Source organism: Thunnus maccoyii, chromosome 18 (genome assembly GCF_910596095.1).
Source record: "Thunnus maccoyii chromosome 18, fThuMac1.1, whole genome shotgun sequence".
Taxonomy (NCBI): Eukaryota; Metazoa; Chordata; class Actinopteri; order Scombriformes; family Scombridae; genus Thunnus; species Thunnus maccoyii.
Window position 1 is genome coordinate 17,493,429 of NC_056550.1, and position 18,444 is coordinate 17,511,872.

General features: G+C 41.2%; 3 protein-coding genes across 8 annotated transcripts; 1 reads left to right on the top strand and 2 right to left on the bottom strand.

Moving 5' to 3' along the window:
- Positions 1 to 1,235: 1,235 nt before the first annotated feature.
- On the bottom strand, positions 1,236 to 4,283 carry LOC121883641 (fructosamine 3 kinase related protein). The gene is made up of 6 exons (XM_042392033.1): positions 4,047 to 4,283; positions 3,597 to 3,748; positions 3,374 to 3,465; positions 2,663 to 2,745; positions 2,371 to 2,493; positions 1,236 to 2,265 (listed from the first exon to the last, which is right to left on the bottom strand). Exons 1-6 carry the CDS (start codon positions 4,185 to 4,187, stop codon positions 1,927 to 1,929), a joined length of 930 nt encoding a protein of 309 aa, XP_042247967.1. The 5' UTR covers positions 4,188 to 4,283; the 3' UTR covers positions 1,236 to 1,926.
- Positions 4,284 to 4,407: 124 nt separating this feature from the next.
- On the top strand, positions 4,408 to 6,873 carry arl16 (ADP-ribosylation factor-like 16). 2 transcript variants are annotated; one of them, XM_042392034.1, is made up of 5 exons: positions 4,408 to 4,560; positions 5,032 to 5,087; positions 5,272 to 5,388; positions 5,503 to 5,618; positions 5,786 to 6,873. In XM_042392034.1, the coding sequence occupies exons 1-5, from the start codon at positions 4,485 to 4,487 to the stop codon at positions 5,949 to 5,951; spliced, it is 531 nt and encodes a 176-aa protein (XP_042247968.1). In that variant the 5' UTR covers positions 4,408 to 4,484; the 3' UTR covers positions 5,952 to 6,873. The 2 variants fall into 2 exon arrangements, with proteins under 2 accessions (XP_042247968.1, XP_042247969.1); XM_042392035.1 differs by lacking the exon at positions 4,408 to 4,560 and adding an exon at positions 4,809 to 4,844 and having other exon boundaries at positions 5,024 to 5,087.
- On the bottom strand, positions 6,550 to 18,292 carry epn3a (epsin 3a). 5 transcript variants are annotated; one of them, XM_042392027.1, is made up of 11 exons: positions 17,604 to 18,292; positions 14,791 to 15,551; positions 12,047 to 12,165; positions 11,378 to 11,455; positions 10,813 to 10,902; positions 9,916 to 9,999; positions 9,558 to 9,687; positions 9,115 to 9,261; positions 8,895 to 8,969; positions 8,567 to 8,803; positions 6,550 to 7,879 (listed from the first exon to the last, which is right to left on the bottom strand). In XM_042392027.1, the coding sequence occupies exons 2-11, from the start codon at positions 15,386 to 15,388 to the stop codon at positions 7,587 to 7,589; spliced, it is 1,851 nt and encodes a 616-aa protein (XP_042247961.1). In that variant the 5' UTR covers positions 15,389 to 15,551; positions 17,604 to 18,292; the 3' UTR covers positions 6,550 to 7,586. The 5 variants fall into 5 exon arrangements, with proteins under 5 accessions (XP_042247961.1, XP_042247959.1, XP_042247960.1 ...); XM_042392025.1 differs by having other exon boundaries at positions 9,085 to 9,261; positions 14,791 to 15,548; positions 17,604 to 18,291; XM_042392026.1 differs by having other exon boundaries at positions 9,085 to 9,258; positions 17,604 to 18,291.
- Between the last annotated feature and the right edge of the window lie 152 nt (positions 18,293 to 18,444).

Genomic DNA, 18,444 nt, shown 5'->3' on the forward strand with positions numbered 1-18,444 from the left:
TTATAATAAATAACTGTAATTCAAACTAGCCCTACCTCCAGCAGCTACAACAGTTAACAAGCTGCTATTATAGTAACACACGTTTATTCAAAAACTACTAAAAAATGTGTTGCTATGCATATAAGCCTGCCAATCACTGGGCTAATAGCATGGTCTTTGCCACTGTGATGTGATAATAGTTCAAGTCACGTTCAAAAAAGTCTGCCATTCCAAACCTGAAAAAAAATCAATTATTGTTTTTTTTTTTTTTTTTTTGGACCTGACAAAATTTCAGACAAAACATAAAGCCAAATATAACATAACATCTACAGTGTAGACCTGTGGGTGCATCAAAACCTGAGAGCAATAAAAAGTTTATAGTATAGGATACTGCAAATAAAAGACTGACAAAAATCTATATACTGTACATATATTCATATAAACATACTTATACACATGAGCAAGTGGCGTGTTTATATTACTATGGTGTGTGAGTGCTGGTGGAAATGTGTTCAGCGCTCAAACAGCCTGAAGGAAGAAGCTGCTGTTCAGTCTGGTGGCAGCGGGTGAGTTCTGTCCTGGATGGAGGGAAGAGACCTGTGATCCTCTGAGCTGTCCAAACTATTTGCTGCAAAGTCTTACGGTCTGATTCACATTGGTTTCCATACCAGATACCAGTTACAGCAAGTCATGACAATCTCAACATTCAGGGCTGTAGTAGCGAATGGGCCCTCAAAAAGCCTGGAATTGACAGTTTGTTTTTCTCTGCAATTTTGACATTTTACATAATTAGAATTATACGTTAATATAACTATATATGTATATAACTATTGCCGTTGGCTGAATTAATAGTTTGACAGACTGTTTTGTGTATCTAAATCAATATTCTAGCCTCTCAGGAGCCCTCCTCCCTCTGAAAGGTGTACATGGTTTAGTACACTCCTATACAGTGGACAAAGATAATTTGAATCGTCACCTTTTGTCTTATTCCCAGGGTATAATAAAGACCTACAAAACCATGACAGCAATAATGTCCTATAACCTTAAAGTGGAAGTTTCACACTGTAATAAAAGTATGTTGAGAAAACAAACCTCCTTAACTGTATTATAAACACTTCACTAGTGGTTATTCAGTTATTTTGGGCAACACCACTGTCAATAGTGCCACAATAGATAGTGATGAAGACTGAGGTGGAGGAGGGGACACTCAGTTAACATCATTTTCATCATTCTCACAATAACAAGCTCCCAAACACTTTGCTTCAACCCAAGATTTATTGCTGGTTAGTGGATAGCAGATATTGCAAGGATTCAATGCCACACAGCAACATCAACAGTCAGGCTATTATAATGTAGGTGATGTGTACAGTATTGCAGTCACTGAGAAAATCAGATGTCCTTAGCGCAGCAGTATAATTCAGTTGTGCACTGGTCAAACACAGGCAATGCAAAAGATTCAAAAGTTCAGAAAGGACTTGCCATACAAACATTTGTTCTCCCAATTCACAAGCCCAATGAAGTCTACCTCAAATGCACTGCTCGCTCTTCCACTTGCATAAAATGTTAGTTTTAAGTTTGTCCAGAGCTGAGATTTTTGGTGTGGATTAAGCCTTTCCCTTTTTTAATAGTATTGCATTTTGGGATTCATGGTTATATACACAAGTCATTCTAAAAAAATATAATTACATAATTTAAGATAAGTTCTATGGAATCTGTTTTTTTGGAGGCAGGTTAGTGTAGTGTAGGTGGGGCAGACAGAATACATGGTCTTGTTGACTCTGTAATTTCTGCACAATAACAGACATTGCAATGTAAGAATGTAATGTCTAGTTTCTTCAACAATTAGCAACACTATAATTGGTCATATTAATGTCTGTCAATATATACACATAGCGCTTGGCTTAAGTTTAAGACTGTAAAGCTTTCTACAGGCGGCTGTGAGTGCAGTTATTTCAGTAGTTCCTTCATAATCCTTATTGAAGAGCCTCTGTAGCCACCACCAAAGTGGTTCCAGTGATTCAGATAGTGGAAAAGTTGGTAAAGCTGGTTTCTCTTTGCAAAGCCTGGTGCTTTAGGAATTTTGTCATGGTAAGCAGAGTAAAAAGAGCTGTTGAAGCCACCAAACATCCCTGCAATTCCCAGCTCAAACTCTGAATGGCCATAGAAGGAAGCAGGATCAAAGACGACTGGGCCTTCTACACATTCTGCCACATTGCCTCCCCATAAGTCTCCATGGAGGAGAGCGGGGACAATCTCCACATCTGCGAAAAACTGAGGGATCTTCAGCTGTAAAAAGTTAAAGACACAGTATGTAAGTGACATTTTTAGGTTATTAATACATTCATAAAATGGAGTTTAAAGTTTCTTAATGGGGTCTAAGAGAGGATGTACCTGTAGCTTGGCCCATAGTTCTCTGGCCTCCCTGTCTCCATAAGATTTCTCCACAATGTTAAGCTGATGCTGCAGCCTATGCCGGGAGTAAAATGTCACCCAGTCATCCTGCCATTCATTTTCCTGGGGAGGTGAGGACAAAACTGAAGGTCACAGTAGTACTGCTAATGTCAACTATAACATTTCATAGACTTAGGGACCACAAATGTATACTACATACCGTATGTCCTACATCTTAAAGACTACAATACAGTCCAGTTCCACCTAGCATTCAGATACAATATATTTTTACCTGTGGTAGATATCCACAGCATGTAGTTACACTGAACCCAAATTTTTCGACAAAAGCCACCTCCGACTGCCCAGCCCCTTTTCCTGTATACAATCAAAGAAGGTAATTAGTACTAATTAATCAGCAATTCAATCTTACTTATAGATCCCCTCCAGACATGTTCTATGATACTATGATTCTATGATGTTTGGGTTTGTTTTTTTTCTTTCAGAAAAACAAAAGTTGAATTACCTTGTTAAAATTTATAAAATGACATCCACTCCTTCTCCCTAATTTAATAAATCCATAATCTTTGATTATTGTTCATTTGGCTGGATGCAAGATGTCTCCTACATCACTGAAACGTCCATTCTCAGTGTATGTGCACTGATGGCTTCATGTTTCAACATCACATTTGTATAAGTTGCATACTGGACCATGATTGGCTCCAAGCTAGTTGTGATGCCACAAAATCTTGCTGGTACATACATGTGTTAAACTGATATTTGAGGAGAGCACAGACAAACGCTCCCTCTTTAGCAGATGAATGTAAAAAAACACCTTCTAGTGTCAAACTCTACACATATATCATTTTGCACCATATTGACTGGAGGGGGGCATTAAAATGTGAGAGTTGACCATTATTCAGTTTAGTAATGGCAAGAAGATGACAGATTTGTGCGTTTGTCTACATTTGCATTTACTAAAGTGAGGTTAAGTGAAGTAAATTACCCACAGTCTGCTGCTCTTTATTTAATTTTTCCAACTGTCTCTTGTTGTGAAGATGCAGATCTCCCAACTGCTCCCCTAGCTGGCTTGAATACCTAATTGGAAATAAAGCATTTTATTAAAAAACATAGGCTTAGATTACAATGTACTATATTTTCACACTGCTGCCCATTCTAATCTACAGTGGTACCGATATATTACACAAACAGTATGAGATAGCTCTTACTTGGTAAGACCTCGCATGTCCAGATGTTCCATCACAAATACACATCCTCCTCTGTCAAGTTCAATCACCTTCACAGGCTTGGGGACTCTTACAGTTTCTGTCTTCAAAATGGCTTCCAAACTGGCCATTTCCCCATCAAACATCAATTTGGCCTGAATAAAAACAAAAAAAGAACTGTACTGGTGAGCAGTGTTGTAGCAAGGGTAGGGTATGGGGTATGGTAAAATAAATAAGTTGATTGTTATTTTATCCATTTCACAATGTGTGCGCAAATGTGTGCACAAAGTCCTCTGGCAGTGGCTTTGAGTGGGTGTAGCTGCTGGAACAAATCCTATTCACTGATGTGCTTTTGCATTCAGTGTCAGATTAGCACATATAGAAGGGCTGAAATTAGCCAGATGAATGTCACTATAATGCATAAAACAAGAAAACAACAATGGAATAAGATACCTGGCTCTTGTGATTTATCTTCACAAACACTCTTCCAGTATCAGTATCATAACTCTGGCCCTCGCTGATACATCCACCTGCTGCGCGACCAGCTGGCTTCAGCATGCCCGTCCCCAGCTCTCTCTTTAACATAGCCTCCATGGCTCCACCAGAACAACTTCCAGCAGAAATATGATGACACTGCCAATAACGCAGTGCAAATGCGAAGTTTGTGTAGCGTTTTGACCGTTTCCGTCCTGCGAGCCAATAAGGACTCTTACTTGGGTGTTTTGGTCTTGTGACCAATCAGAGATAAGATTCGAATGATTGGTTTATACTTTGTCCAATCACAGGCACGTTTAACAGTCACGTGAGCGTCACCATGGTGCCAAGTGAGGCTTCATCGGCTACGTACATGCTACGTACGCTATTTTTTTATGTCTCTGCTGGACAAACGAAATGAGCAGCAATGAAATCTGTTTGCTTCTCGGAGCGACGGGTGTCGGAAAAACGCTGCTGCTGAAACGTCTTCAAAATATCCTCTGTATTCAGTTTGTAAATTGAACGTTTTGGCGTAGGTTACATAGCTAGCAAATTTAGCGTGTTGAGCTAACATTACTGTAATAGCTTAAGTTAGTAGTAGTGGTAATAACTTTAAACTGTACATATGATTTACTATCTAAGTATTATTAATGGCATTTTTCCACTTATCTTGGTTGATATATTGATCATGTTATTTTGCATTGGTTCCAGTATAGCGTTGCAGTACAGATACAAAACAAGATGTGTAGGCATGTCAATGACGTACACAAGTTACAGGTATTGATGAACCCAGTGGCGACTAAATTATTATTTCACAGTGGTGTTCACATACAAAATGCGTTCATAACTGGCCAAATACTATATCAGCAGTAGAAATAATAGATTGAACTTGTATATCCTTTAGAAGCTCTGGTTAAACGTCCCAGCACTGGCTCTGTGGATATTTTTCCTAACAGATTAATACAGCTCAATTTGCATGGATCATGTGAACTGGGGGCACCTCCTTCTACTCTGCCTACAGTAAGTAATAATGACAGATATTTTTAATACAAAGTGTGCAGACTCTGTTTTGATATGTCGGTAAAGATACTCAGCCCTCAAGATTTTTGTCCAGTCGAGTTGTCCTTGATTTAGCCCCTCTGTATACACTCTGTTTTGATGTGTGTGTGTGTGTGTGTGTGTGTGTGTCTTAATACCTGTCCAGGTAGGAACCAACCTGACAGACCTCACACTGAAGAGGAAAAAGGTGACAGTGAGAGAGCTAGGAGGCTGCATGGGCCCGATATGGCCGAGTTACTTTAAAGATTGCTCCTCTGTCATTGTAAGTTCTTTATATACGTACTGCATCTATCTGGACACATTTGTAAATATATTCGGTAAACACATAAACTGTTGGAATCATCTGACTGTATGTTTCTGTCTTTGCCTTCTATAGTTCATGGTGGACTCATCCAACATTGCACAGATATCCTCCTCCTGTATCCAACTGCTGTCAGTACTCTCTGCTGAGCCTCTGCACAGTGCTTCTGTGCTTATTCTCTTCAACAAGAGGTGACACTCTAAGCATACACATCAAACACTATATTCACTTGTCTTACCTGCAAAATGTCAGCAGAGTCAGCAGGTACAACACAATCTGTGTCAAATATTATAATTCTGTCTCTAGCAGAAAACAGTTTGTGCCGTTTTGTAAAAGTTTTACATCCCATGTTTTCCAGGGACATGCCTTGCACTATGAGTCTCGTAGAGGTAAAGTCACTGTTTCGAATGGATGACATCATTGCATCTGCTACTCAGCCAATCACAATACTGGAACTCAGTGCCCGTTCTGGAGAGGGACTTCAGGAAGTGCTGAGCTGGCTGGAGTCTATCACAGTCAAGTGATCTATCATACATTTGTTACTTGTAAAGTGATGCTACTGTAAAAGGACCTTGAATGAGGTCTCCAAGCCTTTTGGCATGAAATGTCAGAATCCTCAGTGTGCAAAGACTGTTTAAACACAACTTGAGAGGATATAATGTGCCTAGTGTGTGTCAGACCCTCAAATCAAAAGTACAGTTGGATTCAATGAAACCGTGGCAGGACATAACAGTATGAAAAACAATACTTCATTTTTGGTATCATATGAATATAGTGACTGCCCATCAAAGGAAACAATGTATTAGTCAAATCATAGGAGGATGGAATGATTGTATGGTTAGGCACTTAACAGTTATTTATACTGTCATGCTAAAAAAACGTATTTCTCTCAATTAAACATACAGTATTAATTCATTCAATTTCTATACCTTTTATGCAGGAGAAATTCTGGACTTATCAACAGTCCATTGCAGGGATTCATGACTGACTGTAGTGTGATCATTCAATATGTGAGTGTGACAGACAAAAGGCAAGACTCTCCAAGCCATGAGACTTGCATGTTTTCATAACATTGGAGGAAATCTCATGTTACACTAAGGAAGGTCAAGTCTCCATCTGAAATAAAATAAGCTCTTCCACCTTTATTGTAACAACCTATGAAATGTGAGTCACAAACATTCAAATGAAGCTTCCCTTGTCGGAGTGACTCCTGTAATGCTACATAGTAGTAATAAGTTATTGCGTGCAGGGGATGTAACGTGAATGACAAACTGTTATTGTGTGCCTGTGTTGTGATGATTTCATATCAAATGCATTGATATCAGGGGAAATGAGAAAATACAAAACAATAAAACCAACCGAAGAAAGAAGGAGTGTTCTAATTACACCCTTGTATTTGATGAGTCAGTGGTTCACAAACAATTAATAAAACTCATGATTCATACATTTTCTAATGTTGCTTTGCTTATAGTAAATTCTGAAGCACTTACAGTCCTCCTGAACTCTTAATTTCATCCAGTTAACCCCAGCAATTCCTTTCACTATAGTAAAATTATGAATATGCTGATGTTTCTCATCAGTTCTGGTCCAACAGAAACTCCATAGACATAACCATGTGGATGCAGAAACATTTCAGGGACGAGCCATGTCTTTTAGTCACTGTTGCCGCTTACCAGAAAGTATATGACATCAGCAGCCAGTTACGCCAATCACACAAACAGCTGAGTGAGCAGGAGACTAAGTTGACTAGTTTAAAAGTGCCTGGAAATTATGGCGAAGAACAGTGACAACAACATATCAAAAAACTGTGCTTTTGTGTAGGTGTCTATCTGAAGTCAATTAGCAATAGGTTATAGCCTTAAAGAAGTTTTACATGGCACTACATGACATTTTCTCATACATAGGTATTATATATTTCATACCCTGTTATTGGATTCATGACAAGAGGAGCAGGACAGGTTGTTGCAGTGAAGAGCAGAGCCAACTTGCATCAGTCTAAGGGTTACTATATTATAACACAATATAAAAACAACTATGAATAGGGTTTTCATACAAGTCCTTGGGGATGCAGTTCAATTTGTGGTTAGAGTGATATTTCAAGAGCAAAACCTAATGGTATTCCTCTTTTTCTAAGATGTTTTCTCCAGTTTAGTTGGTCCTCATAAGAAAGGGTTCGGATTGTTCTGTGCAGCCTGTGACCCCTGAGAGCTACCTGTGGAGAAGGGCAACAAGGGTTCAGGGAGGTTCACTGGCAGGCCCAGGCCTGGCTGGGTGGGGTGAGTGAGTGACGAGGGGAGGCTGGCAGGCTGGTGGCTCGTAGGCAGGGGCAAGGAGGCACTGTACGAAAGAGAAGCGGCCGCAGAAGTGGAACCAGAGCCAGAGCCCATTTGATTCAGAGTTAGTCTGGTCTGCTCAGTTTGGAATGGATTGGTGGCTGAAGGAGCACTCAGGCCTATACCAAAAGAGACAAAAAAAAGAGAAGAGATTTACTTTACCAGCTATTCAAATTTGACAGATCATTTCTGAGATTGTGTTTGCAGCCTGTTAAATCAATCACTGTGAAAATTTAGTCTGCTGATTGTTTTATCAGTAAGTCTCACATTACAGTTTCAAGCAGGGGCTGATCTGAAAACTCTTTCCCACTGATGCTTTCAACATCAGAGATTTAAATGCATTTACAAGCTATGTTGTCAGAAAACAGATCCCAAAATACAACAGGAAAAGGATCATGAAAATGCAGAAATAGCCAAAAGAAATGTATCATTATTTCTGAATTAAAAATGTTGTTCTTCAGCAGAACACTCCTTTGGTCTGGATACCAACCAAGAAGAGTTTAAAAATATATATATATATCTGCAACTGTATTACCATCTGACTCAATAATAACTGAACCAAAAAGTAATAACCAATCACAAGAATTTCTTGTCTCTTCAAATAGATTTTTATTCCATACACAAATACAGTAAATACAATAGCTACATGGAAGCTAGGAAATCACTACTTCTGGTATGCTCTGGTAATGTTCACAGAATTTGCATTTGGTTAAATGAAATACCTGGCTGCAATAAATCTAGAGTTGCAGCTACCAACGATCCACTTTACTGGTCTTTCCCTGGGAAAATAATATGACAATAAATACCTGATAGAAAAGGGTTCTTGGTCTTGGCTGGGGGATTTGCTGGGATCAAGCTGTCCAGGTTCACCAAGGAAGCTCCTGTGGGGCCTAGGAAGGACTCAGGGGTTCGACATGTACGAGGGCTGGGGGCAGCCAGGCTTTCTCCAAGACGGGACAGGTCAAATAGCTCAGGACTGCCCTCCCCTCGTCCATTGACATTCACCTGACCTCCATCCATGGCTTCATCAAATAGATCCCCATCTAATAGCAGAAAAAGGAAGAGTTCTGACATTGAAAGCATGTGGGTTGCACATATCTACAGCGGGAATAGTAAGAGAACATAACTGTTTACCTGAGGGGCTTCCAGTTCGGGAAGAAGGTTCCTTGGCTGCTGATGGGGCTGAGAATGGATCAACTCCTGCAGAGGCTATGACAACATGACAAAAACCAATCTAACTTAATTATTGTAAAACATTTTATTTAAAAACGCCCTATTCATCTTCAGTTGAGCTTTATAAATGCAGGTATGCTCACACACACACCTGCATTGGCCGGGAAGGCCCATACTCGACCTGTGGCGTTGAGGCTGGAGACATTACTCTGTGGGCCATCCCAAGGGTCGACTGGGGGCTGGCTTGGCTCCCATGGTGGGGGAGGGCTGCTGGAAGTTGGCGGTGCCATCCAGGGAGACTCTACTCTTGAGGTGTTGGTGCTGCCTTCTTTAATAATAGAGTTGAATTAGAGAGAGATGCTTCTGTTCTAATGCTATAAGTTCTTCATAGCATGAAAGCAGTACACATGATACTGTGAACATGAAGAGTTTTATCCAAAACACTACACTTTACGGTGTGTCCATTTCAAAAAGAAAAAAAACACTAATACATGAAACTGACCATGCGACAAATGTTTCTGCCCTCAAGAATGAACATTTGTGACCAAATGGCTTAAGATGACTCATAACCTGAACACTACCTGGTAATTTACTGAATTTATGACTCAGTGCTCACTCACTCACCCAGGGAGTCCCATGGGTCTGTGCCCCCCGGGCGAGCAGCCGCCTGATATGGGGCATTATTCCAGTTAGGATCACTTGGAGGTGGATCTACGGGCACTGCAAAAACATCTACCAGGTCCATGAAGGCAGTCTGACCACATAAACAGGGAAAAAAGATCAGTGTTAATTTAGTATATTGCTTCAGCACTCACTGATAGTTAGTTAGTTGGTGAAATTTTCAGTGTAATCGATGGTTGAGATGTAAAACCTGATCAGACCCAATTACCCAACCCAACATGTTCTCAAAGCCAAACCAATATATGGTTATCCTTTATTTCATCACCCCCATTGAGATATTCCATACCCCAATATTTCATACCCCGCCTTTAGTCTGCATCTCAAGTTTGCTCTCCTCCAGAGCTTTCTGGAGCATAGACTCATCTCCTTGACGACTGAGTTGCTCCTGTCAACAGACACAGACACATGGACGCCTTTAGGGTATGACAGCTTCCGGCAAAATTCACATATTGTCACATCATACTATATTTATGTGTCAGCGACAGCACGCGCACACAAAAGCCAGATAGATGTGAGGCATGGGCACAGACCAGAACATTCTCTGGTCACAGAGAGGAGAGAGCGGAGCATGGCTGTGATCTCTAACAGAGCATTTCTATTGTGCTAGAGTACATCGGCATAGTGAGAGAGAAAACAAGGGAGGAAAAAGACAAAGAGACAGAGTGAGACAGGAAGAGAGAGGTGGAGTACAATTGTTGCAAAAGATAACAGAACAGAGTGACAGGTACAGAATACAATTTTAAAAAAGCAAAGAAAAGGAAGCAGAGGGTGTAGAAAGAAGTAAAAAAAAATTATGGAGGTAATTAAAAATAAAAAGACATAAGAGGATGACTTCCTACTGCAATAAAAGATCAAAAAGGTCATTATCTTATTTAAATCCCACCTACAACCCTGATGTGGCGTTGGTGACTGACATTTAAAGACTACTGACTGTTTTTCAAGATCATGCAGAGATGGACTTTTATAAAAATAAGGCATGTAATGATGAAGAATTGGCGCATGTTACCTTAAAGTGTTTCAAATCAATGTAAAATTCTTATAACTGGAAACTGGACAAATCTGAAGGTGATCCTGTTTAACCCAGTTAACAAAAGTCTGACCAGTGTGGTTATCTACAACTGTAATCTACAAAACTAACAGCTCCAAAAGGTGTCTCTCTGCCCTGCCACCCCCCCGAGTGACCTCCGAGGAACCCTACCTGCTGGTGCTCCTCCTTGCTCATGGTCAGAGCTAACTGGAGCTGGGTTTCCTCATCCATATCCATTGAGGCAGGTGGGCGCTGGACTGGCTGTGAGAGTGTCAACCGGTGAAAGAAACTGCCATTAGTATTTGGTCTAAAAAACTGGAAAATGTGCTTTGACATCCTTTACAATTCATTGCATGCAATTCTACAAATTTCCCAGAGTAAAGGGATTAGTCCCTTTGCCCTCCCCTGACACCAAACCAGAAGAGGTCAGAGTGTCTGAGATGGGTATCTCTGGTCTGGTCTAAGAGGAGAGATTCAAAGGTTAGTGAAACAGAAGGATGATGCCTCATCTGATTAGTCTCTAGTCACTGGAGAAAGTTACATGTCCATGTTGCTGTTGAGGGGTGAGGAAGGCCATATATCAAATCTGGGGAGAGGAGAAAGTGAGTACATGCACTTGTTTCCCAGAAGGACACAGACACTGGGTCGTGAGGTTTAGTGTATAGAGCAACAGGAGATGTGCTGTAGGGGAAATGATGCAAAGCAAGTGTTATCCCTGGACCTAGTGTATTTGTACCTTCTGGGCCTCCTCCTTGCTGAGACTCATAGCGATCTGGAGCTGGGTCTGTTCATCAATATCCACTGTGGGAGGTGGCTAGATTCAAGCAGGAAGGATTAGGAGGAAGACTAACCAAAAGGAAAAGGTAAAATCACGCCTGACTTATCTGAAGTGATTCATTAAGAATTACAATGGTTTGAGGTGATTCAGACTGTGGCAGACTTGATCTCGATTTTATCAACAAAATCACAGCTGATTACAGAAGAGGAAACTGCTATGCACAACAGTATGTCCCCGTAGCAGCTGAATAGAAATCACAGAGGGCAAAGGCTGTCCTTGCCATGGAGACTAGGGCTGGCTGTCTGTGCTTAGGAGTGGATCAATGCACACATCCTGTCTGGCTTCTCATTCTTTCAGCAGCTTCCTCACTCTTAAGTATTGCTCACACCGATTGTAAAAATGCCATTATTGACCACATCAGAAAGAGAGTTGATGATATCACTTTCTATTAAAGATTCTGGGAAACTGGTACTGCGGGGCAGGCAGTAACAGTGCTCCACCACCCTGACGTGTGTGTGTGTGGGAGCTGTTTAATGTTTTACTACAGCATGTACTGCAAGGATGAGGCATTTGTGATCAGTGGAAATGTGTGTGTGTGTGTGTGTGTGTTATTTCAGTTAATGGTACCTTTTCACTTTCTTCTCGGCTCATAGCCAGGGCCAGCTGCAGCTGCAGCTCTTCTTCTCCGCTGGTCGTGGGCCGAGCTTGCTCCAGGTCTGGGGCAAGTCGAGGAGAGGAAGAGGAGGCTACAGAGACAGAGGAAGAGAAGGGGGTCGGGTGTTTAAAGGGAAGCAGATGGAAACATTGACAGATGGATATAGAGGGGGTAGGAAATGAAAAACAAAGACATAAACACTTTAGAGTGATTTTTAAGAGCTGGTGCTGTTTTTGCATGTTAATTTTTATCCATTGGTCGTTGTTTAGGGCCTTTGCTGGCATTGCTTGCCACGGTCTGCCTAACTCTGCCTGCACTGAGAACAATGGTTCGCCTGTGTAGAGAGCTAGGGTGGTGAAGGGGGAGAGGAATGGATGGGCTGGAGTGGGGCCCACCTTATTACCCCAAATCCTTTGGGTGGGTTCCAGGACTCCAGGTCCAGGTTTGGGGGAGGGAATGGGGAGGCTGGCAGTACACCAGTCTGGGTGCCAGGCTTTGGGTCATGGGGCTAAAAGAGGGCCGCCGGCCACACGTTGGCAGAGTCAGGTCTCAGAAACCAATCACTTCCACTGTGCTGCCCCTCAATATCCCCCGTCTGAGCTGGAATGCTTGCTGGCAATTAGCTGCTGCCAACCTACTGACCCCCACCCACACCATCCCTCAGCATTTAGTCCAACACTCCAACCATGTGCTGGTGTCCTGGAACAGACAACCACTACAGCTGCAACAATTAGTCGATTAATCAATAAGTTAAAATTAACCAGCGACTACTTTGATAAGCAATTGCTTGTTAATGATAAGTCATTGTTTTTAAGCAAAAATGCCAAGTATTCTTGAGTTTCAACTTCTCCAAGGTGAGAATTTGCTGCTTTTCTCTGTCTTATATAACAGTAAACTGAACATTTGGGCATTGGACAGCTGGTGGGATAAAACAAGACATTTGATGATGTCACCTTGAACTTATGATGGGCATTTTTCGCCATTTTCTGATACTTTACAGATGAAGTGATGAATCGATTGACCGAGAATATAATCGACAGATTAATCGATAATGAAAATAATAATTAGTTGCTGCCCTAACCACCATTATTGTCACATTTAACCATTTAGACCACTCAGAGCAGAGACAGTCAAACAATGGAGTTACTGCATTTACACAGGCCAGCAAACAAGTAGGCACACATACATACACATCAACACACACTAACACACACACACAAAAAAAAAATCTTAGTTTTTGCTTTCTTGGCTTTTTTGGAAGCATTCCTATCTGGATAAAGACCAAGTAATTTTAATTAAATTCTATGACTGCCGGAGTGTGAAATTGTAATAGCATGAAAGCCAGCCTCTGTCTGATAAACTGAAGCTTGAAACTTAGCATTTTGTGGTGTTTTTAGATGTTTGTATTCTTCCTGAGTATTGCAAACCATGCTCCTATTGTAGTAGCATTTAACAACAGACCCAGAACTTGATAGTGGTAACTGGCCACATGTTTCCACTGGCACACCATCAGGCCCAGAAAAATATGCAGGGAACGTGTATCAAAGGGAAAATATATTTGAGAAAAATGGACTTTGGAGAGATTAGTGGTCATAAAACAGTGAGATACCATTTTGCAGGCATGTCTCTGTTTACACCATGAAAAAGGCCTCGGACATCAAAGTATAACATAGTAACGGCTCTGCTACTGATTGACACCTTCTAATAAACACCACACAGACCGCACAAATGCCAAAGTATATAATACACACTAGTCATAGCACAATTATGAATGCTGTGTACAGCTTCTTGATGTTTTTTCACAATATTTTTTCAAGTTTGAGCTGTTTACTGTAGTTGATAAGTCAGTGACATCAGATTTCCTAACCTCTTCACACTAAAACAAAGATCAGTTAGGTTCTTCTATGATTTAGCCACCTAACTAAGAGCATTGCAGGAACGTGACAGATAGCTCGACCAACGAGTAAATGTGGTATCCAGTTGTGGTTTCACATTAGTTTTAGAGACAAGCACAAACAGGGCCTCTTCTCTTTTGTAAATCCAGTTTAGCTGACATGACTGTAAACTGGAGAATGAAAGGAATGTAGATGTCCAACCATCAATAGAGAGCAAAACTGAAACACTTTGTATTAAAACGTCGTAGGACAAAAGGAACAAGAAATTAATTTGTACTTATCAAGGCTTATGTGTTGCTGGTATTAAAATAGCATTTAAGTCAGTGAGACTCACAGGTGAGATCTGATTGTGGTACAAATGTGAAAATACAGAAACTGGGCGGAGAGAAGGAATATACAGCACCAGTCAGAAGTTTAGACACACCTTCTCACTCACTTGAATGAGAAAGTGTGTCCAAACTTCTAACTGGTGCTGTATAATCAGACGATGTCTCCATAAATTGTCTTGTTTTTTGTCATCAAACGGAAAATATTAGGTGACTGATAAGTTGAGCTGTTAAGGAATTCTGTTACTTACATCATCAATAAGATCACATTTGAATTTATCTGATAAACTTGTGGGAAAGATGACTTATCATGACCTCATGACTTGTCATACGTGCATTCCTGACAAATGACAGGTCACATGCCAAAGGAGACATTCAGGTATTGTTCAGCTAACTGTGTCCTTTGAGCCACTAAAGTAATGTTACATGTGAGGGAGAGTGCACTTCTTGTTCAGACAGGTTGTTTAAAGTTAATCAGATGTTCCTGCTACTCACAGTGGACGGACGATGGTGAGCTTCTGCACCTGCCAAGCTCATCCCCATAACCTCCTGCTGAACTGGGCTGGCTGGTGCGGCGTCCTGGGTAAGGAGGAGGCAGGGATCCAGAACCTAAGCCACCGGTGACCCCTGTCATGCGCGTCTTGGTCTTCAGTGCCTGGCTCCTCTCCTTCTTTAGCTTTTCTTCGTCCTTCAGCAGTGCTACCAGATGCTTGGCCTTCTCACGGACATTGACACCCTGGTCACGTCCATCCCGATCTATGTACTGGAAGTCTCTCAGTGTCTGGATGGTGTATATGTTCTCTCTGCACTCCTGAGCCACACGCTCAGAGCCTGTTTTGATCAGGTAGTCCAGCAGGGTCAGCGCCTTATAAACATGGCGCCAGTTTTTACCGTGGTCATTGAGCCGCTTCCAGATCATACCCATAACCTCAGTAAAAGCCACTACATTGAAGGTCAGGTCTGCGATTTCAGACATAAGCGAGCTGGGAGGACCCCAAGGGTCATTGGAAGTGGCCTCCCGGACCTTGATCTCAGCCTCTGTGTAGTTGTTGACCATGTTTTTCATCTGGCGGCGGAGCGATGAGGTCTGCATGATGGCAGTAGTGTTTCACAGGTGGCAAAAGATAGTCTAACAGCAGGCCAGCCCACCGTGTTGCCTGTGGCAAGGTGGCTTGTTAGAGATCAGTTCAGTGGAAAAATGCAAGAGCGTCGTCCTCCCGTTTGCAGCTTCAGTGACGTCCACATGTATGTTCCTGCTGGAAAGGAACGCACAAATTAGATGTAAAAAAAGATCTGAGCCTGTCACAGGTCATATTATTATTCTTTAAATGTCATATATTAACTGAGAAAAATTTCCAAGTTAACAAACACACTAGATGTAATTGCATTTGGAAGAAGAGAGGAACAACTCAGCACTTCCCAGCAATGTGAAACACAATACCTGGGCTCAGTTTTCCCTGAGACAACTTGGAGAGACCTGTGTTAATACAGTGCATTGTTCCTAAATAAGCAATGACCAGCTATTTTTAACATTCAATCTCATAAAATAAATTTCCCACCCATGAAAAGCGAATATTAGTTCCAGATCTAACTTGACTGCAGATTCCAACCCAACATGCCAGTGTAGAAATCTGTGTTTTACCTTGGAGTGTTAACGGTAACAGGAGGGGCTCCACTTCCCCTGTTTTTCTGACCTGATTACATCACCACAGCAGCAGAAGGGCTTCAAAGCATTTGAACAAAAAACAAACCAGCTGAACCTCTACACACACACACAGGTAGTCCACCAGAATCACTGATAGGTTCCTGTTTTTTTAATTTTACCTGTCTCAATCAAGACAGTATTATTGTACAGTATCTATCACATTAACCTGGACATTGGACTGCTTTATCTTTCATAGTAAGGGGAGTAAGTCAGTTGAACTGATAACTTTCCACACAAATCTTTCGCCCCTATTTAACTAAGAAATTTGATACAAGAACAATGGGGATCAATCCCTTCACTTAAAAGGCAAGTGCTGTGTCATCAAATAGCATGTCCAAAATATGAGATTGGAGACAGGTTTTGAAATGGCATCGAACCCATGAGTCAGTGAAATACTGATTATGACCAACTTGATTTATGATGGGTGTAAAATGCACATTGTGCGACATATATATTAGCTTTTAATACACTGATTGTGTAATAAAGAAAGAAAACTGAAACCACTTTAGTTTTTAACTCTTTAAAAACCTCAGCAGGCTATGGGAATACTATGAATACAATGTGGCTGCACTAAATTGACCAGCAATATCTGACATACTATGAGAGAACATCCTATGCTGTCAGAGGACTGTTGTTAAATGGTTGTAAAAAAAAATGTTTGGAGCTTAGCTGACCGCAGGGTTAATCTGTAATGGTGACCAATGCAGGACCAGTTCACGGTTCAACCCTGCTTCCTGGTATTACTCATTTGAAGACTGTGAGAGGAATAACTAGAAATTCAGTTAAATGCGCCCTTCCTGAAACTTCCTGTAAATTCAAGTAGTTAAAAATGGGGGGTTAAAAGCAGTTAATGACAGAGAAAGCAGTGCTGTAATAGGAAGCTCAGAGTGGCAATAAAACTCTCCCTTTGGCCGGATTTCTAATCTAATCTAGATGCCTCCATTACACTCACACTCATAATGAAGATTAATACATTTTGTGACGTGACTGGCATCTTAATTTAGACTAACAAACTACTGTCTCAAAAGTCCAGACTCTTTTTTTTATCAAAAACACACCCTAAATTATCTTATCTTTCCTGAGAAAATAGAATATTCCTCATGCAATTTGTGTGCAACTTTTGACCTTGACATGACAACACATTGGACTGAATTCTCATGACTCTTTTGGAAGACTCAACTTGTAAAACATCTTGTTCAGATATCCAGAATAATGCACGATTTTTTTTAGTGAGCAGATGTAGCCTAACTGGCTTTATCTATCGGGGGGGAAAGTCAAAACTGTTCCCAGATCAGGCCTATAAGCGTGTCTAGGTATGTTTTATTATGCCCAACAGATGTGTGGAATAATAGTCAGCCACTGGTTGAAAGCACATCTTGATTTTTTTTAAAGGTTGCTCTGACATGTCCTTTTTGTCCCAAACTAGGACGAATGCGTGCATGATCATGCACGTTGCGTCAAATGGGATGATCGAGTAGGTGAAGTATCTGACCGTGACTCAGCTATGTTTCCGAGTTTCAAAGTTGCAACCTCGACAAAACAAGTAAAAAAAAAAAAAAGCTAAATCCCAGAACGATTCACTGCTTCCACTTTCCCCTCTTACCTTTATGTCATAGCGCGTCAGGGTCCCAACTTGAGTAGGCTTCGGGTAGAGGAAGAAACGCCTCCGCCTCTCGACATATCCCGTAGCTTTCGGATAGGAGGGGAAACAAGTGTATAAAAGATACTTAAAGCGCAGAAGGAAGCATCCGCGGAAAGCCGTGTGTGTCCAGAATGAATCCGATATTAAAGCGCGGCGGCTCTACTGTGTTTTCAAACTTTGTTGTGTGTGCATATAGCAGATCGTAAACCAGGCACTGCGTTTGCAGATGGCACAGCCCCTCTTGAAAACACACAGTAAAAAATGGATGGAAGAGAAGAGAAGAGAGGAGGGAGGGAGGGGAGGGAGGCCTGCTCGGTGCATGCAGAGTCAGACTTAACCCTTTCACTGCCTGTTGGAAAAGCATCTCTGTCTTTGCTGGCTGGAGCAGGTGATATGGGCACACTGAGAATCACACGCAGGATTATAGGTACACTCGCAAAACAAAATAATTGCAGGCTGTGAGGTGAAAGTGGAGACACATTATTAGGACGACAGCTCAGATTTGTTACCCTATCTCATATTCCAAAGAACCACTGCAACTTAAGGCCGGGCCATATTATGAACAAAATGAAATATTATGATATTTTTGACCAAATACCTCGATATTGCGATAATATTGTAGGCATAACTGTTGGTGCTTTCGAAAAAATATTTACACATTTTTTTTGATAAATAATCATCAGTGATGTGGATATAATGACTAAGCGGGTGAAGGCAAATAATAGAACAACTGGAACAGTCTGGTAAGTTTGGAAAATTACATCACTTTACTGTGATGCAGCCTTTAAAACAGGAAAAGACA